This window comes from Schistocerca gregaria, chromosome 2 (genome assembly GCF_023897955.1).
Source record: "Schistocerca gregaria isolate iqSchGreg1 chromosome 2, iqSchGreg1.2, whole genome shotgun sequence".
NCBI classification, from domain to species: Eukaryota; Metazoa; Arthropoda; class Insecta; order Orthoptera; family Acrididae; genus Schistocerca; species Schistocerca gregaria.
The window spans coordinates 592,007,020-592,030,762 of record NC_064921.1 but is presented as its reverse complement, the minus strand read 5'-3'; the positions used below and the strand labels follow the sequence as shown (position 1 = coordinate 592,030,762).

The 23,743-nt window shown below is 36.8% G+C and overlaps 1 protein-coding gene across 3 annotated transcripts in view; it reads left to right on the top strand.

Moving 5' to 3' along the window:
- LOC126334148 (cleavage and polyadenylation specificity factor subunit 1) overlaps positions 1-23,743 on the top strand; it is a 382,681-nt gene that overhangs the window by 307,348 nt on the left and 51,590 nt on the right. For all 3 annotated transcript variants that reach the window (XM_049996806.1, XM_049996803.1, XM_049996805.1), the window contains exons 18-19: positions 4,754-4,939; positions 14,025-14,114. In XM_049996806.1, coding sequence (XP_049852763.1) covers positions 4,754-4,939; positions 14,025-14,114 — 276 coding nt within the window. The remainder of the gene's footprint in view (positions 1-4,753; positions 4,940-14,024; positions 14,115-23,743) is intronic.

Here is a 23,743-nt window from a genome sequence, read left to right as displayed (position 1 = left end):
CTAAGTGACACACATCCTATCAAACACAAGCTCTCACTATTCCACATAAGTAAGCCAGTAACACACAAAAAATAATGTACTGCATTGCTATACTGGCTGAAAAACGGGGGTGGGGGGTGGAAGTTCAACACTTGATTACTGTAAAGGATGTCTGCTTGTGTCTGTGTATGTATGGATGTGTGTGTGTGTGTGTGTGTGTGTGTGTGTGTGTGTGTGTGCGTGCGCTATTATATACCTATCCTTTTTTCCCCCTAAGGTAAGTCTTTCCGCTCCTGGGATTGGAATGACTCCTTACCCTCTCCTTTAAAACCCACATCCTTTCATCTTTCCTTTTCCTTCCCTCTTTCCTGACGAAGCAGCCACCGTTTGCAAAAGCTCGAAATTCTGTGTGTGTGTGTTTTATTCATTGTGCCTATCTATCAGCACTTTCCCACTTTGTAAGTCTTGGAATCTTTGTTCATAGGAGTCCTTATGATGTCTGAAGTTAATTTACAGTACATTATTAGCATTCTCATGATTCCACAACTCCACTTGAGTTATTAATTATTTTCCTGATTCAGTCTAGTTACTGTAAAATATTATATGCTGTCTCATTTCATACAAAACCAGCTTGAGCCAACAATTATTAATGTCCATGTCTGCTTTCCACGCTTTGGTGCTTAACTGTGCATGTTGCACTCACCTACAACTCACTCTGCAGACTCCTTCAGACCAACTGTTGTGTGCTAAGCAAGTAGGTGCCCAGCCACTCCTATACCCAAACAATGAGGCATTCCCTGGACTCTGACCCAGCAGGGATGAGTAAGGATAAGAATCAGTACGTAAGAAATGTGTTGATGAAATGTACACTCATAAGTTCTAAGAAACTTGAAGGCTTCGTATCGTAATGTGGAAAGGATAGTATTACCTACAAAATAAATTGAAAAAAGTGGAGAACCATTAAAATAAAAATCAGTAAAGAAATAAATACAAACAGAGCAACTGTACAGCTGATTAGTAATTGCAGAGCTGTGTGTTAATGAATGAACAACAGATTGTTAAAATTCAGTGGCAGCTTGTGGCCAAACAGTATGGTGGTGCAGTTTGCTCACCAAGAAATACATTAAGAAAGGAGGGAGAATTGGTGCACTGCCCAGGCTTTTGTAACCCATGATATAAACAATCACTAACTCTTGTCACTGCAGCAACTCATAATAATACTAAAAGGCGTAGGCCTACACAAGAACGTATGTGTACGGAAAAATTTCTCTCTTCCATAAATAACAGAGAGTGCTGTTCTTAGTTTCTTTACTTTCAAAAAAACAGTAGCATTCAGTAGCAGCTCTGAGAGAAGTTCAGGAAAACTGGAAGAGTAAGTGAGGAATTTCTGTGGTAGAAGAAGAGAGATTGCAAATAGGTACCCAATGAACATGAATCTTTTTTTCCCCTAACTTATAATGTTGCATACTTATTTTGTTCTCCCACCAGATTATATGTCAGTACTCCATCTTCAGTGCTCCCTCTTTTGTGATACTTGTCCAAATCTCTTGAATTTTCATTCACTCCTTCCCTAATTTTTGTAATGTCGCACTCAAAAGCTATTAGCTGATTTTGTGTGCAAGTTGTGACAGTGTCCCTTTTCCGTAACTAATTATACAAAATATCCACAGAAGTCATAATTTTATAAAAAAACGAGAGCTGGAAAATGAGTCTTGCATCCTTTAAAATAACTACTAAGCCATTAAAATCATTGCTGAGCTGCAGGTTTTTAGAATGGTGTTTTCATTACACAGTTTTTCCCGATTGCTCATATTACTCATGCACTTGATAATATCTTCCCTTTATTCGAAATGTGTTGAAACTCCTTGACTGGAAATTCCATTGAGTAGGCACTGATCGTCACAGTCATTTTTGTACTGTTTCGTACTGTGGAGGTGTTGAAAAGAAGTTGTGAAGTCCATAAAGTTTAGTAAAAAATATTTGCACATTTTATTTATTGAAGTGGCTTTAAGCGTAATGAGATTCAGCCAATGGGCATAACAGTGAACACATGGAGCATTGGAAGACTTTTGCTTAACATAACCTGTGTCCCACCTGACAAGTCACTCATGATGGTTGCACCATCATATGTTTGTGCAATTAGTTTGTGTGGACAGTTCGCCAAGCAGGACTGAGCATCATGTTTTTCTGATGCTATGACATCCCATAATCTTACAACTGATTGGTCATTAATGATTTACCTGTGTACAATAACTATCTGGAAAACACAAGCTACATCACTGGTTTCATCAACTTATTACAGCCAAAAACGCCTCATCTTTTAATTTCCTTTTGGCAGACTTGAAGTATGTGTTGGAGGAGTTCATATTAAATGATTTTGGAGATGCCTATGAAAACTGTTCTTTTACTAAACGTGATTTAATATAGAGTCTAATTCTGCACTAAAATTAATCAGTGTGTGAAAAATGCCAGGACTGGAAGCTGATACATTATCATGTCCTCTAAGGGCAACGTCAGCACACCATAGACATGTATACAGTTAATAATTAGAAGTTAGTATGTACCTATTATTGATAACTTTTGGTTGTGTAATGCCATGGCTCTTTTGTGTATCCATTGTCTAATTGGGTAGTTATATTTTCATTGCCTAGACTTGCCAGACTCATAACATTATTCACATGGACCGAAGAAAATTCATGTTAGAGAACATGAATTTTGTCATGGAGGTGTTGAATGTCACAGAATCTGCCTTCAGTCCATGAAAGCTCTCCTCCAAATAATAGGCAAGGAAAACAATATAAGGTATTTTTCAAATCAAAGCCACACAGCCATTCATGTGTGCTGCACAGTCCAGAGTTATATTTTCTATTGAACTGACGACTTTTCATTCTATCTGCAAAATTGTCATAACAGGAGTCGGCCTACTGACACTCTTGATTTCTAATTTTTCTTCAAAGTTGCATAAATTTAAGGGTTCAGAGGGCAAGGGAATCAGCTGCTGCATTATTTCACGTATTTACTTGTTACTTGAACCTTAAAATTCGCTGTAGCACACACTGGAGTAACGAACCCAGTGCACAGTAAATAGTTACTTAATTTGCAGTTAGAGTGAACTGGTAAGGGAATGTGAGAATCCCGCTGCTTTGTTTGCAGACCTGACAGTCCTCGTTCTCTTGAACTCTGTTTCTTTGGGTGGCATGGTGGCTCAGATAAGGTGTTTATTCACCTGGTGGCACATTATATGAAAACATTGTTGCCAAGCATTGGTTCTGCAACATGCATCCCCCACCCCCCTCCCCACCCAGCCCAAGACAGCCTATTCTGCGTTTGCAAGTGCAGTACAACCACAAGATCCATGAGCACAATTCCTCCTCTCTCAGTTGCATTCAGTGCTTAATGCCAGATCCTGGACATTTCTAAAGAAATATTCATGAATGGCATGCTACTACTCCACTTTTATAGAAAGCTCAAAAAGCAAACATAGCAAAATTATTTCTGAGGGTAGCGCAGACCTATACAGCAGTCACCCCTGTTAAAACTGGTGTTCTGAAAATGGATTGTCTGAAGTGAAGTGAAGTGAAGTGCATGTCAGAAGTCAAGTATCAACAAATGGTTTGAGGAATCAATCATATAATAAATGTGAGGTAGAAAACAATTCCTCTAGCTTGTGGACCATTATGTTCTTCAAAAAGTAAAAGATTGTTTTTCATTCCATAAGAAGGATATATTTTCCTGGAAACTAAGATTTTTTTTCCCGTTGTAAGTTTTTCCATCAGTGGTGGTGAGAATGGTGCCTCGTTCACAAAGCTTGCCCTGCATGTAGCAGTCTTAGTGCAATAAAAACAATGTTATCTTAATAGTGGATATATCAGTATCATTCTTCTCTCTCTCTCTCTCTCTCTCTCTCTCTCTCTCTCTCTCTCTCTCTCTCTCCCTCTCTCCTTTTTTCCTGAGCCTAACTAACCTTTTCATTCACTGTATGGCTGATAAGGTTTAGTACAGGCAAGGGCAGTCTTTGGGGACCAGTGGGCCTAATTCATATACTTACCTGAATTTGCGGGCTGCCTCATTACGTTGCACAATGGCAGTGCTTCTAGTGTGTAAAGTAAAAAATGAAGCATTCATGACTTTAATGTTTACAGCGTGAGTTGCCAATATGAATGGCACACCTATCCCAATATATCACACCAACAAATTACATCTCAAAACATTCATTTTTGAAAATACATTCATTTTATTTTCATCCCATCAGCTGTTTACATTTATTTACATATCAGTCTTTACTTATGATATTTCACAACAGCTGTCTTACCATCAGTTTCAACAGCAGCAGTGTTCCAATTCATCCAAAATGGACAAGAATTATTTGCTAATGTTAATATGAGAAAAAAATAGAAAAACGCAATACGCCATTGAAATAGACAACCCCATTCGACAAACAACAAGAGTAACTTTGAAAAATTCTCACGGCTGATTCCGGCCCGTAGGCCACAGGTTGCTCAACCAGTGTTTAGTGCAGTGGTAAGAGACAATTATAATAATGACTTTAAGGCTGTATGTAACCAAAACTTTTAGTAATACTGTGTCATGAAAATGAATTAATTCATTACTGGGGCGAACAGTAATGTGTTTTACTATAACACAATATATCTTTTTGAGTTATCTGTGCAAAGTTCAATTTGCTGTGTGTGTGTGTGTGTGTGTGTGTGTGTGTTAAAAATGCAGAAATAGCAGCAGAAATGTAACAAATTTAAAGTATCTCTTTCTTTAACAGGCTGAACTCCGTATCTGTGTGTTACCTACTCATCTGTCATATGATGCACCATGGCCTGTTAGGAAAGTTCCATTACGGTGCACTCCTCACTTTGCTACATACCATCTGGAAAGCAAGACGTACTGTGTTGTTACAAGTTTAGCTGAGCCTACAAATAAATATTATAAGTTCAATGGGGAGGACAAGGTATGATCACTAACATAAACTTCAAAATATCTTATCATTTCATGTAGCTTTACTGTCTAGGTAATGTCTGAAAACAAAACGAGTTTTTTCACAGTTGCTGGCCAGTTTTTAATTGGCTGCAGATTTTATGCATATTTATCTCAAAATGCTCACATTAGTATTTTTCTTGTTAATTTTTAAAATTCCTTTGTACTGTGTATCTATGTTTGAACCAACATCAATTATAAACTATTACAGCATGTAATTTGTCAGTTCAGTACAGCACATCAAATATGCAAGTGGAAAAATGCCCATGGAGAAGGAGAAGGAAGAAACATTAATATAATAGAGGTTTTTAATTCAGCCTACATTTTGATCATCACCCAAATCCCTTAGCACGATTTAAGGTCACTTTCTTGCATGGTGCAGATTTTGTGTATCTTGACCTAAATATTTGTTTTGAAAAAGGAAAATGGAAGTGACAAGGACAAGACCAAGAGTTAAAAGAATTTTAATTAGATAATTGTTTGGAACAGAAAGGCAAGAGAATGAGATGGTGGGATGTTGTTGTGAATTTGATAGACAATACTTAATAGTAATCAAATCAACAAGTAGTTGCCATGTGGAGTGATAGATACCAGATAGCAAGAATCATGAGAGATAAAAGCTGTAATTTTTTTCTCCAGAGAAAATAGCTGATAAAACATTGTAGTAGTAGTAGTAGTAGTAGTAGCAGCAACAGGAGCAGCAGCAGTAATGATGATGATAATGATGAAGATAATAAGACAGCATCAGAGTATGTTGCTGTTAGACAATATGTAGAATTTTGTGACAAAGAAGACATGATAAGAAGAACAAATTTGACTAAGGGAATAATAACGAATTGCATACTGTATATAAATTAGGAAGTTATTTATTTAATGCTGCTAACTTTGCTTCATAGCCACTTGTTATCTGGCTTTATGTTGTTATAATTTTTCAGAAATTACACATTTGGACAATAGATTAGTAGCAGTTTGATGCAAGTGCTCAGGTAGAAAGTAATGACGACACGTAATTAGTCATTGAGTTGCCATGTCCCATTCAGTGGCTATCTTAGAATAACTTTCATTCAATGAAATAGGTCTTTACACTTTTTTATTTTGGCTTTGCTAAGTAAGATGTAGTATTCTGTTCAGTCTTTCTGGAAGTTTTCATCTGTTAGTATTTTTATATAATCTTATGTAAGTGTTGGATGTTGTCATCATATTTAAATATCTCTCTTGACCTACTGGTGCATCATCACATTGCCATGATTTCTAGCTCGAGGAGGTAAACATTCTTTTTAATAAACAGAGGTACATGAATTCAAAGTTTGGCAAAAATCAAGTGTGACTATTCTTTCAATTATTTTGTCACAGCAGTAATTTTTTGACAGACTGTTGAGTCCCTTTAGTTATTCCATACAGAAGTTACTTGTTATCAATCCCATCAAACGGAAGAAATTTTTAGCATTTTAAAAACTGTTAATGTGAGGGTTGGAATTTTAATAGTGGAAACTATTTATTTACAGCTCATACAAAATAGATATGTGTTACAAAGTTTTACTGACCTTCCAAGTAGTCACCAGCATTGTGTATAATCCGTTGCCAGCAATGTGGAAGTCATAGGATTCTTATGGGAGTGCCAGTTTTGTTGACAATTTGAGCAGTGCGGTCTGTTGCCCGACGAATATGTAGCAGTTCTGAAGCGAATGCCATGAAGTGTTTCCTTCCGTTTAGAAAGAGTTGAACTTACAAGGGCTTAAGTCAGTGGAATACAGTAGGTGGTGTAGCACATAGCAGCCCCATCGGTCAAACAAATCAGTAACAGCTTGCACTGTGTGTGCTTGAGCATTGTCCTGCAAAATTATGGTCAGGTCCTGCAGAAAGTGTCATCACTTCTGTCTCTAAGCTGGTCATAGGTTGTGCTCCAAAAATGAACAGCATAGAGACACAAGTGACGACACTTTCTGCAGGACCTGACCATCATTTTGCAATACAACGCCCAAGCACATACAGTGCAAGCTATTACTGATTTGTTTGACTGATGGGACTACTGTGTGCTATACCACCTACTGCACTCCCCTGACTTAAGCCCTCATAAGTTCAACTCAAAAGGAAAGAAACACTTCACGGCATTCACTTCAGAACTGCTACAAATTTGTCAGGCAAAAGACCACGTCGCTCGAACTGTCAACGTAACTTGTACTGCTAAGAGTATCCTACGACTTCCACATCGCTGGTAATGGGTTGTACACAATGCCGGTGACTACTTTGAAGGTCAGTAAAACTTTAAAACACGTATTTGTTTTGTACAAGCTGTAAATATATAGTTGCCACTATTGAAGTTCTAACCCTCTTATGTAAACATACTATCAAAATTTTTTGGCATGAAATCTGTGCATGCTTTGATATCCTATTGCAAAGTATTGTCACCTCCTATTTTCTTTATTTTTCTTTCTTTTCTAAAACAATATTCTGTTTATTTCAGAGACCTTCTCAATAAAATTTTAAAAAGCATTAAAATATTACTGCCAAATATCATCATTTTAACAACTGTATTTTGCATAAGAAACCTAAGAATATTAATTTTACTATAGATTAGAATGTTTTATTGCGTTCACACAAATAAAACAGCCTTTCATTCATGACAAATTATTTCAGAAAAGTTCGAGAACAGTGTGACTCTATGTAATGTTGTATGTCTTGTGATTCAGCTTTCTGATTGGTTATCATTAGCTGTTTTAGATTTGTTAGGAATATTCCTTTGCTTAATGAAACATTTGTGATATTAATTAGCAGAAACTCTTCGTTGTTTGACCTTTTATTAATGCGACTATATCTGATATACCATTTGAACAATGGGATTATTCTTTTCTTTTCAAGGTCACTTATTTTCTTTAATTTTTTTTACATGTTACTATGTTTAATGACAGGATGTTTTCATTATGTTGAGGCGAGTGGATATAAATGGGCAATATATTGATTTTGGGGGTCTTTTACATCATTATTTTGTATTTCAATTTATTTTACTGCTGTATTTACCTCAGTAAGAGCCTCTGATTATCTTCTTATGTTCTGTGTTATCCATATATTACTTTTTACATGAACTTTTATTGCCTTCACTGGGTATGCAACATTAAAACAGAATTTGAAATTACATGAAAATGACTCGTGCTTTGTTCACATAATCATGTATTGAATTTTCCTTAGCTACTTTTTTTTAGCAAGCAGTTGAAAATGCTAATGTTATTGTCATCCTCTTAATTATACAATTGTCATTGGTCTTATGGATATTATTAAGCACAAAATTAATTGTCTTGTGGTCTGTTGTATTATTGTTCTCCACTTCACTGTCATAATCGCATCTTTGTTTGCCAGTAAATATCTGCCTATTTATTGTTCCACTCCCCCCGATTGCACCTGGTGGTCTCTTGTACATTTGGTTGCTGGTTATTAGAGACTACTAATGTAAGTACTTGATCCCTTTTAGTATTTGCATTTTGATATTGAATTAGAAGTCAATTTTGATTGAGTATGAAGTTCAGTTAAATGTACTTTCAGATTTTCTAAAAAGAACATCCAAGACACCAGCCTCTATGTCTGCAAGCTGCTAAACAATGGTTGGCAGAGTGTACTTTCTATCAGTATTATTGATCTTTGGTCTTATTCCAGTCAATACTGAATCAGGAAAAATGGCTGCTTATAGGCATTTGCACATTCCCTAATCTCTCTCTTCCTGTTCTCGTAATTTCTGTACAAAGGATACTATGATGATAGCATGATAGTCGTACGGGTTATGTAAATTTGCAACAGCATTTTGCAAGAACTAAGTCTTCTTTCTTACAACAATTCCTGTTTAAGTTCTCCAAGCACTTTTGTATGGGCTACACAGAATTGCTACAATCCTAATTGTGTCTTTGAATTAATTTGATTTTCATTGCTATACTTACTTGATAAGGACTCCAAATATTGGAACAATACTCTATAGTTTGTAGCATTAGTATCTTGTATGTGATGTTCTTTACACATACATTTTATCTACTGGGAACCCTTCTTCCTCAATGTTATGGGCATTATCTTGAATTTGTCTACATTGAAAGAGAACTGTCATTCGTTACATCAAGTGGAACTTGTGTTCAAGTTGTTCAGCATTTTTTTACATTTCTCCAGTGATGACAATTTCCTGTAGGCAGCAGCAGTGTCATCAGCAGTAAGTTTGGGGGGGGGGGGGGAGGGGGGGGGGTGATCTTTCTGAATAGAAGTCAGTCATGCATACTACAACCATTTATGTTGTGTGGATGGGGAAGGTCCAGGAATCTGGTTACTGATCTCTCACACCACGGTGTTGATTGTATCCATTTTTTTGTAGCTTGGTAAGGGCATGTACAAGGAAGTATCATAGAAAAGTTTAGCAGCTCTTTTTTGGTGTCATTGTACAAAGGCTTCTGCCTTCATTGTAGGGTGTCATCAGGACCCACTCTCAGATAAAGTAAACTGCATAATTTTCCACAGACAGTATGACTGCCAGTGTAGCCTAAATATGTAGCGATTGCAGAGACCACAGTGTTTCTAGTCACATTTGGAAACATAATGCCAGAGCAATATAAGCCTCCAGTCCGATCAAATTGCAGATAATCATTTATAGAAATGCAATTCTACAATGAACAAAAAATCTGAGTTCCAAATCACTGTAGGGACATGCGCCCTCTGTTGCCTCCCCTTATGGCAAACAATTTTATATGCAGGGCATCTGCAGCTGCTGATGGTCATGATGAATTAAAACACCACTGGTGGGTGGTAAAACTTGGTTTTAATTTACCACAGTACTAGTTTCACACCTTACATCTGCATCTTCAGGTGCAACATATATATTTAATTATTGGGATATAATTATGAACTGTATTGCAAATTTGTGCTATTATATAAAGATTATTTGAAGACTTATACTCACAAAAATTATTACATTAATTCAACACAGGTGCACCCAACATTCTAACGAAGGCTGCTTGGGAAGGTGGTCCAGGTAATATTCTCTACTAATGTTGCTGTGTCTATAAGAAAAAGAAACAGTGCTGAAGCCTAAAACTGATTTCAAAGATAAAGCTCAAACATAGTTATCAATGGAAACAGTTTTGTACGGTTAACTGTATTGTAAAGGAGTGACCTGGCATTTCAGTCACATGTACATTGTGATCAGCATCCACATGATAGTTATTGTTTACCTGGGCAATCAGTGTTTCCTGATGGAGTGAAGGCAGGGCCTATTTTTGCAAGCTGTGCTTTCTGTGTCTAGTTTGAGATAGTAAGAAAGCAATCTGGTTAGTTTATTCTGCTTTGTACCTATGGTCTTGCACTATTTCCACCATTAACTATGTTTGAGCTATATATTTGAAATAGGTTTTAGCCTTCAGCACTGTTGATGGTCGAAATAGAGAGGATATAAAATGTATACTGGCAATGGCAAGGAAAGCGTTTCTGAAGAAGAGAAATTTGTTAACATCGAGTATAGATTTAAGTGTCAGGAAGTCGTTTTTGAAAGTATTTGTATGGAGTGTACCCATGTATGGAAGTGAAACATGGACAATAACTAGTTTGGACAAGAAGAGAATAGAAGCTTTCGAAATGTGGGGCTACAGAAGAATGCTGAAGGTTAGATGGGTAGATCATATAACTAATGAGGAGGTATTGAATAGGATTAGGGAGAAGTGAAGTTTGTGGCACAACTTGACTAGAAGAGGGATCAGTTGGTAGGACATGTTCTGAGACATCAAGGGATCACCAATTTAGTATTAGAGGGCACTGTGAAGGGTAAAAATTGTAGAGGGAGACCAAGAGATGAATACACTAAACAGATACAGAAGGATGTAGGTTGCAGTAGGTACTTGGAGATGAAGAAGCTGGCACAGGATAGAGTAGCATGGAGAGCTGCATCAAACCAGTCTCAGGACTGAAGACCACAACAACAATGCCTTGACTAAGGCTATTGGGTTCATCTGAGATGCATTAATGTAAAAATTGTTGTGAGTGTAAGTCTTCAAATAATCATAACATAATAACACAAATCTGCAGTACAGTTTATAATTATGTTTCAGTTCTTAAATATGTAGGGTGCACCAGACTATATGGCTGTAAGTTGTGCAACTGGTAGTGTGGTCAATTAAAAGCAAGGTTTTACCAGTTGTCAGTGTTGTTTTAGTTCATCACTTCCCTTAAGGACATTTATAACAGTGTGTGGTGAATAAGTCTTAGAAAGTGACTGCTAAGCAACAGCACCACATTTAATTGTTCCACTCTCCCACCCCCCACCCCATCCCACCCACCCTCCATGGCAGTACTTCAAACAAAACTTTAACCCTAATCCTCTTCTTCACCCGAGTATTGAATATGCAGAATTTTACGAGAAAAATATTTTCGCACTATCAACCAGACTGGAATGTGGAAGTGCTTATTTTGAATCTTACAGATGATTTTTAGTGATCAAGTCTACAAATGCTAGAAACATAGGTTTGTCTTTCCTTAATCTAGCTTCTAAGATAAGTCGTAAGGTCAGTATTGCCTCACGTGTTCCAATATTTCTACCGAATCCAAACTGATCTTCCCCGAGGTCGGCTTCTACCACTTTTTCCATTCGTCTGTAGAGAATACGCGTTAGTATTCTGCATCCGTGACTTATTAAACTGATTGTTCGGTAATTTTCACATCTGTCAGCACCTGCTTTCTTTGGGATCGGAATTATTATATTATTCTTGAAGTCTGAAGTCTGAGGGTATTTCGCCTGTCTCATACATCTTGCTCACCAGATGGTAGAGTTTTGTCAGGACTGTCTCTCCCAAGGCCGTCAGTAGTTCTAATGGAATGTTTTCTGCTCCCGGGGCTTTGTTTCAACTCAGGTCTTTCAGTGCTCTGTCAAACTCTTCACGCAGTGTCGTATCTCCCATTTCATCTTCATCTTCATCTACATCCTCTTCCATTTCCATAATATTGTCCTCAGCTACAATGTCCTTGTATAGACCCTCTATATACTCCCTCCACCTTTCTGCTTTCCCTTCTTTGCTTAGAACAGGGTTTCCATCTGAGCTCTTGATATTCATACAACTGGTTCTTTGTTCTCCAAAGGTCTCTTTAATTTTCCTGTAGGCAGTATCTATCTTACCCCTTATTTTTGAGATGTTTATATTCCTTTTTGCCTGCTTCATTTACTGCATTTTTATATTTTCTCCTTTCATCAATTAAATTCAATATTTCTTCTGTTACCCAAGGATTTCTACTAGCCCTCGTCTTTTTACCTACTAGGTCCTCTGCTGCCTTCACTACTTCATCCCTCAAAGCTACCCAATCCTCTTCTACTCTACTTCTTTCCCCCATTCCTGTCAATTGTTCCCTTATACTCTTCCTGAAACTCTGTACAACCTCTGGTTTAGTCAGTTTATCCAGGTCCCATCTCCTTAAATTCCCACCTTTTTGCAGTTTCTTCCGTTTTAATCTACAGTTCATAACCAATAGATTGCGGTCAGAGTCCACATCTGCCCCTGGTTCCTAAATCTCTGTCTTACCATTATGTAATCTATCTGAAACCTGTCAGTATCTCCAGGTTTCTTCCGTGTATACAACCTTCTTTTATGATTCTTGAACCAAGTGTTAGCTATGATGAAGTTGTGCTCTGTGCAAAATTCTAATCAGACGGCTTCCTCTTTCATTTCTTTTCCCCAATCCATATTCACCTACTACGTTTCCTTCTCTCCCTTTTCCTACACTCGCATTCCAGTCACCCGTGACTATTAAATTTTTGTCTCCCTTCACTATCTAAATAATTTCTTTTATTTCGTTATACATTTCTTCAATTACTTCGTCATCTGCAGAGCTAGTTGCCATGTAAACTTGTTCTACTGTAGTAGGCGTGGGCTTTGTGTCTATCTTGGCCACAATAATGCATTCACTATGCTGTTTGTAGTAGCTTATCCGCACCCCTATTTTTTATTCATTATTAAACCGACTCCTGCATTACCCCTATTTGATTTTGTATTTATAATCCCGTATTCACTTGACCAGAAGTCTTGTTCCTGCGAACTTCACTAATTCCCACTATATCTAACTTTAACCTATCCATTTCTCTTTTTAAATTTTCTAACCTACCTGCCCGATTAAGGGATCTGACATTCCAGATCCGTAGTACGCCAGTTTTCTTTCACCTGATAATGACGTCCTCTTGAGTAGTCCCTACCCGCAGATCCGAATGGGGGACTATTTTACCTCCAGAATATTTTACCTAAGAGGACGCCATCATCGTATAATCATACAGTAAAGCTGCATGCCCTCGGGAAAAACTGCAGCTGTGGTTTCCCCTTGCTTTCAGCCGTTCGCAGTACCAGCACAGCAATGCTGTTTTGGTTTGTGTTACAAGGCCATATCAGTCAATCATCCAGACTATTGCCCCTGCAACTACTGAAAAGGCTGCTGCCCCTCTTCAAGAACCACGCGTTTGTCTGGCCTCTCAACAGATACCCCTCCGTTGTGGTTGCACCTACGGTACAGCTGTCTTTATCACTGAGGCACGCGAGCCTCCCCACCAATGGCAAGGTGCATGGTTCTTTGGGGGGGGGGGGGTTGTTTGTCTATCCTAAAGCAATTTTGAGCACCATCTAGGCATGTTCAGCTACTTTTGTCTTGGCATCTTCCTACATAGAGTTTTGCTAAATAGCTGATAACGTAGACTTTAGAGATACAACTGCTTCTAATACTTTCTATTTGGGGACAGTGAAGTGCAGAACTCTAGGATCCATAGACAGGTTTGTGGAGTTGGAATAACAATTTAAGTAAGGTCAAATAAGATATACTTTCATTATTGGAAGTGTGAGAGGTTTTTCAATGTAGTAACACTGTGTTTTATAATTTTTTTTAAACCTTATGTGAGTACATGTAGTACAATGATGTACATTATCTGTATTACTTGCTACCGAAAATAAATAATTTTAAGAACTCCGTGAGTGTGTTGTAATTTATGTGTTTTCAGTTCAGTATGTAATCATGAGCACATGATACACATTTAACATGCAAATTTTAAAATTTTTTCTTCTTGTTTGCAGGAACTTACAATTGAGGAGCGGAATGAAAGGTTTCCTTTGCCACTGCAAGAAAGGTTCAGCATTCTCCTCTTCTCTCCTGTTTCATGGGAGGTAAATTCTCTTGCTAATAACTGTTACATTCATTATCTAATTTAAATATTAGATATGAAAATGGAATAAATGAAGTGCACACAAATTTAGTACATGAGGAAAAGAATGGCTGGAATACTACAAAGAATTATAAACAAGTCTTTAAGAAGGCAATGATAATAAGCATGGGTGCAACAGGATTTACCGTTTAGACCCGCTGATACTGCTGAAAACTCTGTGAATAATAATGAAACCCCATGTCATGGTTTTAGAAGAGTGCATTTATGTAGTGTCAGTGTTTTCATATTGAAGCAGTTAATTCAGATGTGATGAAAGTTAAGTTTAAAAGTTCGTGTTTTATTTATTCACTACACAAAAGCATTAGACAAAGTTCATATTTACTAGCTTTCGGATATAATGTAAGAGCAGGGCTATTCACATAATTTAATATAAGTAGTAAGGATATTATTTACATTTCTTACAATCTCAAATGCAACTAAGGGGTGAGACATAGCTGCCCCTTGTTACAGACAGATTTTGGACTTCATGGTCTGTCTTGAAGATGATGATATCTTGTATGCAACTAAAAACATATTGGGAAATAACAGGAGGGGGAAGGAAAGATTAGCAGAGCACCTTACACAGAGTGTAAGGGGGTCCACAAGCTTACAAGACAAAATTCCTGTGATTAATGGAATGGAAGGAGCACATTTCGTAGGTTCGAGTCAGGTTACAGACAGAGAGTATTGAAAGAAGTTAGAGCAGTACAAGATCAGAAAAGGAAAAAAAAAGTGTTTGATCAGAACATTAGAGGGCTGGAAAACAAGATAGATGAGCTTATTGTATGCTTAGATGATGTGGAAAATTCTGAAGGGGTAGATGTTCTGTGCCTCTCTGAACACTATGTAACCACAAATATGGAGAAGTTAAATATCAGGGATTATAGACATCCATCATTTCCACGTAGAGTTAACAAGTAAAAAGGAGGAGTTGCAACATGTGTAAAAGTTAGACATGACATCAAAACTATTGAAACAAACAGTTTTTGTGTTGATCAGAACCTATAGGCATGTGCTTGTGAATTATTATTGCAGAATACTTCTCTTATAATTGTTACAGTCTACAGATCCCCTCTAGGAAGTTTTCAGCTATTTATAAGAAATGTAGAAGCATTATTGAACTACCTGTCAGACAGAAAAAAAACAGCTAGTAGTTTGTGGATATTTCAGTGTAGATTTCTTAAAAGGTACGGACAGGAAAATGCACTAGAATTATTATTTGGGTGTTTCAATCTAATTTAAGAACTCAGTTTTCCAACTTGTGTGCAGCAAAATAGTAGGGTATTTTTATAGACAATGCTCAGGTTGAAACAATTTGTGTGTACCCATTTGCTAATGAGCTATCTGATCATGATGCACAATTAATGGAAATAAATAGTATGGCATTTTACGACCTGGACACAAGTTCATGTAAACTAATGAGGCTTATTGGTGAGAATAGGATACGGTGTTTTAATAAGAGTAAGCTAGAAGGGGTGGTACAGGATGAAGCGTTTGTAGATAGAGATACAGTTGTCAAATTCAATTTATTCCATAGTAAATTTGTGTCAGTATTTGAAAGTTGCTTTCCTAAAATATTATCCATAAGAACCATCAAAAAAGTAAGTCATGGGTAATGAAGGGAATTAAAACCTCATGGAAGAGGGAGTGGGAAATTTATTTAAAGGCCAGAGTAAGTCAAGAACAGACATCACTTGCATACTACAAAAATGCCGTAGTATTTTAAGGAAAGTCATTAAAATGTCCAGAAGGATACATGTCCTGACAGGAATAAATAATGCCATTAATAAGATTAAAACTATATGAGACATTGACAAATGGAAGACAGGACAGTCAGTCAGTGTACAAGATTCTGTAACATTTAAAATAAATGACCTAGTAAAGAGGAGATCAAAGAGATCATCAACAACCTTAAGAATAATAAGGCAGCTGGAGAGGATTTTCAGTAGTGGCAAATCTACTAAAGCTGGCAAATAATGAAACTCTAGATGTACTAGTTCAACTTTTTGAGGAGATCTGGAGAACTGGTATGATACCAACTGAATGGCAGTCAGCTTTAATCTATCCTCTACACAAAAAAGGCGATAAAAAGAATGTCAATAACTATAGGGGCATCTCATTAGTATCTATTCCATATTAGATTCTCTCCAAAGCGATACATAACAGAATGGAAGGTCATCTTGACCAACTGATTGGGGAATATCAAGCTGGTTTCCAAAAGGGCCGTTCTTGTGCAGAACAGATCTTTAACCTGAAGATAATCATCAGGTACAAAAAAACTTGAGGAAATAACTACTGTATATGGTCATGTTTGTTGATTTTCAAGACAGGATATGACTCCATCCACCGACAGGCATTAATGAGTATTTTGGAAGAGTTTGGGTGGATGATACATCAAGAAAGCTCAACAAACAAACCCTTACTAACACAGTGTCAAAAATAAAATTTATGGGTGAAATATCAAAACACTTTACAAACAGAATGGGCATAAGACAAGGAGATGGACTATCCCTACTCCTGTTCAACTGCGTCTAGGGAAAGGTAATTCGAGAGTGGAGAAAGTTGTTAGCCCAAGAAGAAATAAATGAAGAGCAGTTCAGACTTGGTCCTAAAAACAAAGGGGTGTACATTGACTTCTTTGCCTTTGTGGATTACCTACCCATTTTTGCTAACAACGGAGAGTCAGCAGTCAACAAGATCAATAGGCTGTCAGAAATTGCTGTAAAAGTTGGACTCCAGATCTCTAGTCAAAAGACAAAATATATGATGAACATCGGTGATGGATCTGAATGGATGATTACCAATCAGGGAAAAATTGGATGAGTTAAGAATTTCAGTTATCTTGTGAAGTCATCCAAGAGACTGGATTACAACAACAAGCAATTAATGTCAGGATGGGGAAGTTAGACCAAGCATACCCACTGGCAAAGAAGTCTATGAGTATGGGGGCCAAGTTCCAACCTTATAATAAAGTTGTAAAACCTGATGGCTTATATGCATCTGAAACTTTGGCCATGAATAGACAAGGTCAAGCTGAGTGGCTGTAAAAGGATATTGAGGAAAATCTTAGGTAATGATGATGGCAGGAAAATCCCTGCCCTCGCCAGGAATCGAACGCGGGACCCCGTGTGCGGGAAGCAAAACGCTACGGCAAGACGATGAACAGTGGACCCCTAGGTATTAGATGGTTTGATGGACAATGGTGTATGTGAGCAAATGAGGACTTGTACAGCAAGGCAGAACCCATCACAGCATCCATTAAGAAGAGATGATTGTTATTTTAAATTCACCTCATGAGGATGGAAAAAAAATAAAAAAATAATGGAGTTTTATCCTATCGAAGAAAACAATGTGAAGAAAAGAATGTGAAAAGGATCTTAGGCAGATTGGTATCTCAGAGAGAGAAATTCCTGACTGGAACAAATTTAGAAGATTTGGTTAACAACTACCAAGGTTTTAAAATGGCATCAACGTCCAAAAGACAGAGAGGACCATTATCCGAAGATTATAAACAGGCACTTCTTGGTGGGCTCAGAAGATACTGACAGGAAGTCAAAGCTGGAACAAGGACAAGACCTGGACACTAGAGTGAAATTGGTTGTTACCACGGAGTCCATAGAGGCTCAGCTCGATAAAATAATACACAAGTTGCAAGTACTTTTAACAATTACTTTCTGAGAACATTAGTAAATATAGGATTAAATGGTTCATTTGAAGAAGCAAGAGAGTATATTAAAATGTCCTTCCACAAAGCTTTAAGCAACTAGAAGTAGCTCCAACTTACTTCACTGAAACTAATACAGTTATAAAAATTCCAAAACACAAAAGCACTTGGGGTTTAGTATTTCAAACAGAATTTTGAAAATTTGTTCCAACTTAACAAGTAATGTCCTCAGTGATGTATGCAATTGTTGTTGTTGTTGTTGTTGTTGTTGTTGTTGTGGTCTTCAGTCCTGAGACTGGTTTGATGCAGCTCTCCATGCTACTCTATCCTGTGCAAGGTTCTTCATCTCCCAGTACCTACTGCAACCTACATCCTTTTGAATCTGCTTAGTGTATTCATCTCTTGGTCTCCCTCTACGATTTTTACCCTCCACATTGCCCTCCAATGCTAAATTTGTGATCCCTTGATGCCTCAGAACATGTCCTACCAATCGATCCCTTCTTCTTGTCAAGTTGTGCCACAAATTCCTCTTCTCCCCAGTTCTATTCAATACCTCCTCATTAGTTACGTGATCCACCCATCTAATCTTCAGCATTCTTCTGTAGCACCACATTTCAAAAGCTTCTATTCTCTTCTTGTCCAAACTAGTTATCGTCAATTTTCACTTCCATACATTGCTACACTCCATACAAATACTTTCAGAAATGACTTCCTGACACTTAAATCTATACTCGATGTTAACAAATTTCTCTTCTTCAGAAATGCTTTTCTTGCCATTGCCAGTCTACATTTTATATCCTCTCTACTTCGACCACCATCAGTTATTTTGCTCCCCAAATAGCAAAACTCCTCTACTACTTTAAGTGTCTCATTTCCTAATCTAATTCCCTCAACATCACCCAACTTAATTCGACTACATTCCATGATCCTCGTTTTGCTTTTGTTGATGTTCCTCTTATACCCTCCTTTCAAGACACTATCCATTCCGTTCAACTGCTCTTCCAAGTCCTTTGCTGTCTCTGACAGAATTACAATGTCATCGACGAACCTCAACATTTTTATTTCTTCTCCATGAATTTTAATACCTACTTCGAATTTTTCTTTTGTTTCCTTTACTGCTTGCTCAATATACAGATTGAATAAGATCGGGGACAGGCTACAACCCAGCCTCACTCCCTTCCCAACCGCTGCTTCCCTTTTATGCCCCTCGACTCTTAAACTTCCATCTGGCTCCTGTACAAATTGTAAATAGCCTTTCGCTCCCTGTATTTTACCCCTGCCATCTTTAGAATTTGAAACAGAGTATTCCAGTCAACATTGTGAAAAGCTTTCTCTAAGTCTACAAATGCTAGAAATGTAGGTTTGCTTTTCCTTAATCTTTCTTCTAAGATAAGTCGTAAGGTCAGTATTGCCTCATGTGTTCCAGTATTTCTACCGAATCCAAACTGATCTTCCCCGAGGTCGGCTTCTACTAGTTTTTCCATTTGTCTGTAAAGAATTCGAGTTAGTATTTTGCAGCTGAGGCTTATTAAACTGATTGTTCGGTAATTTTCACATCTGTCAACACCTGCTTTCTTTGGGATCGGAATTATTATATTATTCTTGAAGTCTGAGGGTATTTCACTGGTCTCATTCATCTTGCTCACCAGATGGTGAGTTTTGTCAGGACTGGCTCTCCCAAGGCCGTCAGTAGTTTGAATGGAATGTTGTCTACTCCCGGGGATTTGTTTCGACTCAAGTCTTTCAGTGCTCTGTCAAACTCTTCACGCAGTATCATATCTCCCATTTCATCTTCATCTACATCCTCTTCCATTTCCATAATATTGTCCTCAAGTACATCGCCCTTGTATAGACCCTCTATATACTCCTTCCACCTTTCAGCTTTCCCTTCTTTGCTTAGAACTGGGTTTCCATCTGTATCGCTGAGGCACGCAATCCTCCCCACCAACAGCAAGGTCCATGGTTCATGGGGGTAGAATGCAATTGTTAAACCACTTAATAACAAAGATGACAAGACACATCAAACAATTATAATTTAGATCAATTTAAAATAAGCTAATTTTGTACACATATATTTACAGACTACTAGTTAGAGACAATCATTAGATTTACTCCTGGTATAGAATAGTTTTTTTTTTTTTTTTTTTTTACATTTTTACAAATAACTTATTAAATAATGTAATGCCACATTGTTCACTTATATCTCACTATCAGTCACTGCACACACTATACACACATTGTTTAATAACACTTCACTCACTACACACACTGGTGATCTCTGGGTCATTTTCTGCATATTTGTATAACATTTTTTATCAAACCCCTACTCTGTTTTAGCTAAGTAATCCTTCAATGTATAAAAGGTATTGCATAACAGGTACTTTTTAGCTGCCTTTTTAAATAAGTATATTTTTGCAGTTTTTAAAATCTCTTTTAGTAATTTATTGTGCAGTTTTATTCCTTGGTAGAAAATCCTGTTTTGAGTTTTATGTTTATTTTTTCTTGGTAAATGTAAGTTGAGGTTATCTCTTGTTTCATGGTCATGGACAGAGCTGTTTCTGCAGTAATTAACAATGTTATTTTTGACATGTATAACTGACTGGTAAATGTATTCACATGGAGCAATTAAATTCCCCAGTGTTCTGAACAGATCTTTACAATGAGCTCGAGTAGTATTTTTTATTATTATTCTTATGGGTCTTTTCAGGAGTTTGAAAATTGTGTTCATATTCTGTGCATTTGTTCCCCAGAAAGAAATGTCATAGCTAAGAATTGAGTGTACATATGAATAATATGTAACTAAAAGACACTGCATGTTACACACTGATGATTGGATTGTAAGGGCATAACATGCTGATGACATTCCGTTTGCAAGTACCTTTGTGTGTTCACACCACTACAACTGAGAATCAGTATTCATACCTAGAAATTTTGCATTTGTTACACAGTCTGTAGAGGTGCTATGTACATTTGGCATTAGCTTTCTTTATGTTCAATATCAGTTTGTTGTTTATTGACCAATTATAAACTTCCTTGAGAGTTTCATTTGCTTTCTCGGCAAGGAGTTCTCTTGTTTTCTCAGTGACTATAATATTGTTGTCATCAGCGAAGAGGATTTTTTCACCATGAGAGAGGATTTTTTCACCATGAGTAACACTACTGGGAAAGTCATTGATGTATATCAGGAACAGTATTGGTCCCAATATGCTACCTTGCGGAACTCCTATATTAATGTATTTTGGTTCTGATGAGTGTTTTACTAAATGTTTAGATCTATTTGAAGTATGTGTTATCTCTACTCTCTGTACCACATCTGTTAGGTATGATCAAAACCAGCCATTAGCTACCCCTCTTATTCCTAATGCTTCTAATTTATTTAATAAAATTGTGTGTTCGACTGTATCACACACCTTAGGAAGATCCAAAAATATGCCTGTTACTCACTCATCTTTATCAAGAGGAGCAAGTACAACTTTTGTGAATTTTACTATGGCTGACTGTATTTTTGCCACTTAGGAAACCAAACTGTGATTTGCTTAAAAGATTGTATTTATTCAGGTAATTCATTAATCTGTCTTTCATAATAGCTTCTATTATTTTTGGAAATGCTGACAGCAGGGAAATGAGCCAGTAATTTTCTGTCTTCTGCATTACCTTTCTTAAACAAAGGCACAACTCTTGCCTGTTTTAACTGCTCTGGAAATGTACCTGATGTGAAGGCTTCATTTATTTTATTTGTTAAGGGGCCTTGTATAATCCCTATGCCTTGTTTCAGTACATACATTGGTACTTCATCTAAGCCTACTGACTTTATTTTTTTGTTTTTGAATTGTTTTACTGACTTCATTCTCTGTGGTTGGAAGTAACATCATTGTATTTAGTGCAACATTATTTACAGGTGTTATATTTGTTTGGGGGGAATTTTTGCTATAACATCTCTGCAATACTTGAAAAATGTTTGTTTACATAGTTTGCTAAGTGATGTGGATTATTTATTACTTTATCCCCTTCCCTTAGCAGTATGTTATTCTGTGTTTGTTTGCCTCTCCCCTTTCCTTTTTTGTAATATTCCAGACTACCTTGCTTTAATTCTCTGCATTATATATTATTTTGTCATTAAATGGCTTTTTTGCAGCAATCAGCACATTTCTATAGATCCTTTTGTATCTATGATAGAAATTTAAGAATTCTGGATCATTGTGAATCTTTTTCATGGAACTGAGGTGTTTTAAGTTTTTCGGAGGACTTCTTATTAACTGCTGTTATTCATCTGTTTTTGTGAGATGCTGATACAGGCATGCATACTTTTGGAAATGCCTTTTCAAGTTCAATTTAAACAATGTGGAGAATGTAGAGAATTTCCTATTCCCATTTTTTTTCTTATACACTTGATCCCAGCTTCGTTTTTCTAATTCTTTTGAAAAATCTTTTATTTTGATTTCTGATAGATGACGTTTGTAGGCTAGTAGTTTAGGGTATGATTCAATGCCTCACTTTATTGTTGTTATTTGACTGAGTTGGTCTGATAGTCTGAGATCTTTTACAGCTATATCGCATTTTTCCCTGTCCATATTTGTGGCCACATGGTCAATTACTGATGAAGTCATCGTTGTAACCCTTGTTGCACTATTGACCAATAGTGACATGCCAAAACTTTGAATGATGTTTATGAAGGTGCTTCTGGATTCATTTATGATATTAGTGTTGATGTTAATGTCCCCCACACAGAATTATGTTGACCTTTGTACTTTAGGTGTTGTCTAGAACTTCTGTTAACTTATTGAAAAAAGTGTCCACACTGGGAGATCCATACACACACAAAATGATTAATTTCTTGGTGATATCAAGCCCTGTTAATTCAATAGCTGATATTCAAAGTGTTTGTCTTCACTTAACAGTAAATAGGTCATGTCTTGATTTGAACTGTGTTCCTTATCTGATATAAATGCATGATCCTCTACCCGTAGTTCTGCAGTAAGAGTTTGCCTTTTCATACAATGATAATACTAGATGTTGGATTTCTGTGTCTCTACACCATTGCTCAGTAATACAAACTACTGTGCAGTTCAAAGATTGGAGCTCAACTTCTAATAGTTGTATTTTATTTGTTATTGATTGCATGTTTTGATGGAGGATTGTTAAGTCTGTGAAATGCCCCATGTTACTCTTTCCAGTGGTTTGTTTTTCTTTGTGACATCTTACTTAACATATCACAGTTAGGATTCCAGAAAGTTTGCTTGACTGAGAATGCTGTTTATGTATTCACTCAGCAAACTGTACAAGCCTTAAATTATATCACGTGTTAGTATTTTTTGTTATCTCTCCTAGGCCTTTGTGTAGATGCCTGCACATGCATGTGTTTAATGTGTAACTATCTGAAGAATAATTGTTTTTGCCTGTTATTGTTCTGTGCTATATTGAGTAGAAAGTTGTCACGCACTTTGCGAATTTCGAGAAGGCAGTGTAAGAGGAGGTAGGGTTTCTCCCTAATTTTTTTTTTTTTTTTTTTTTTTTTTGGGGGGGGGGGGAGCTCTCCTAGGCCTTTGTATGTGTTGATTATGGTACTATCTTAGAACAACTCAAGTGCTGTGCAGTTAATGGCTTTACACATAGCTGGTTTGAATCATACTTGACAGGATGCAAAACATTGTGTCAAATAATTCCGACAGTGTCGGAAAGATAGAAATTTTAGGTAACTGGAGTTAAATCACAAAGGGTGTCCTACAGGGTTCAATTCTGGGCCCACTCCTATTCTATATATATATATATATATATATATATATATATATATATATATATATATATATATATATATATATATGTGTGTGTGAATGACCTTTACCACTTAACATTCAACCAGCCAAATTTGTACTTTTTGCAAACAATACGAGTGTTATAAGAAATCCCATTTGAGAGAAATACATGGA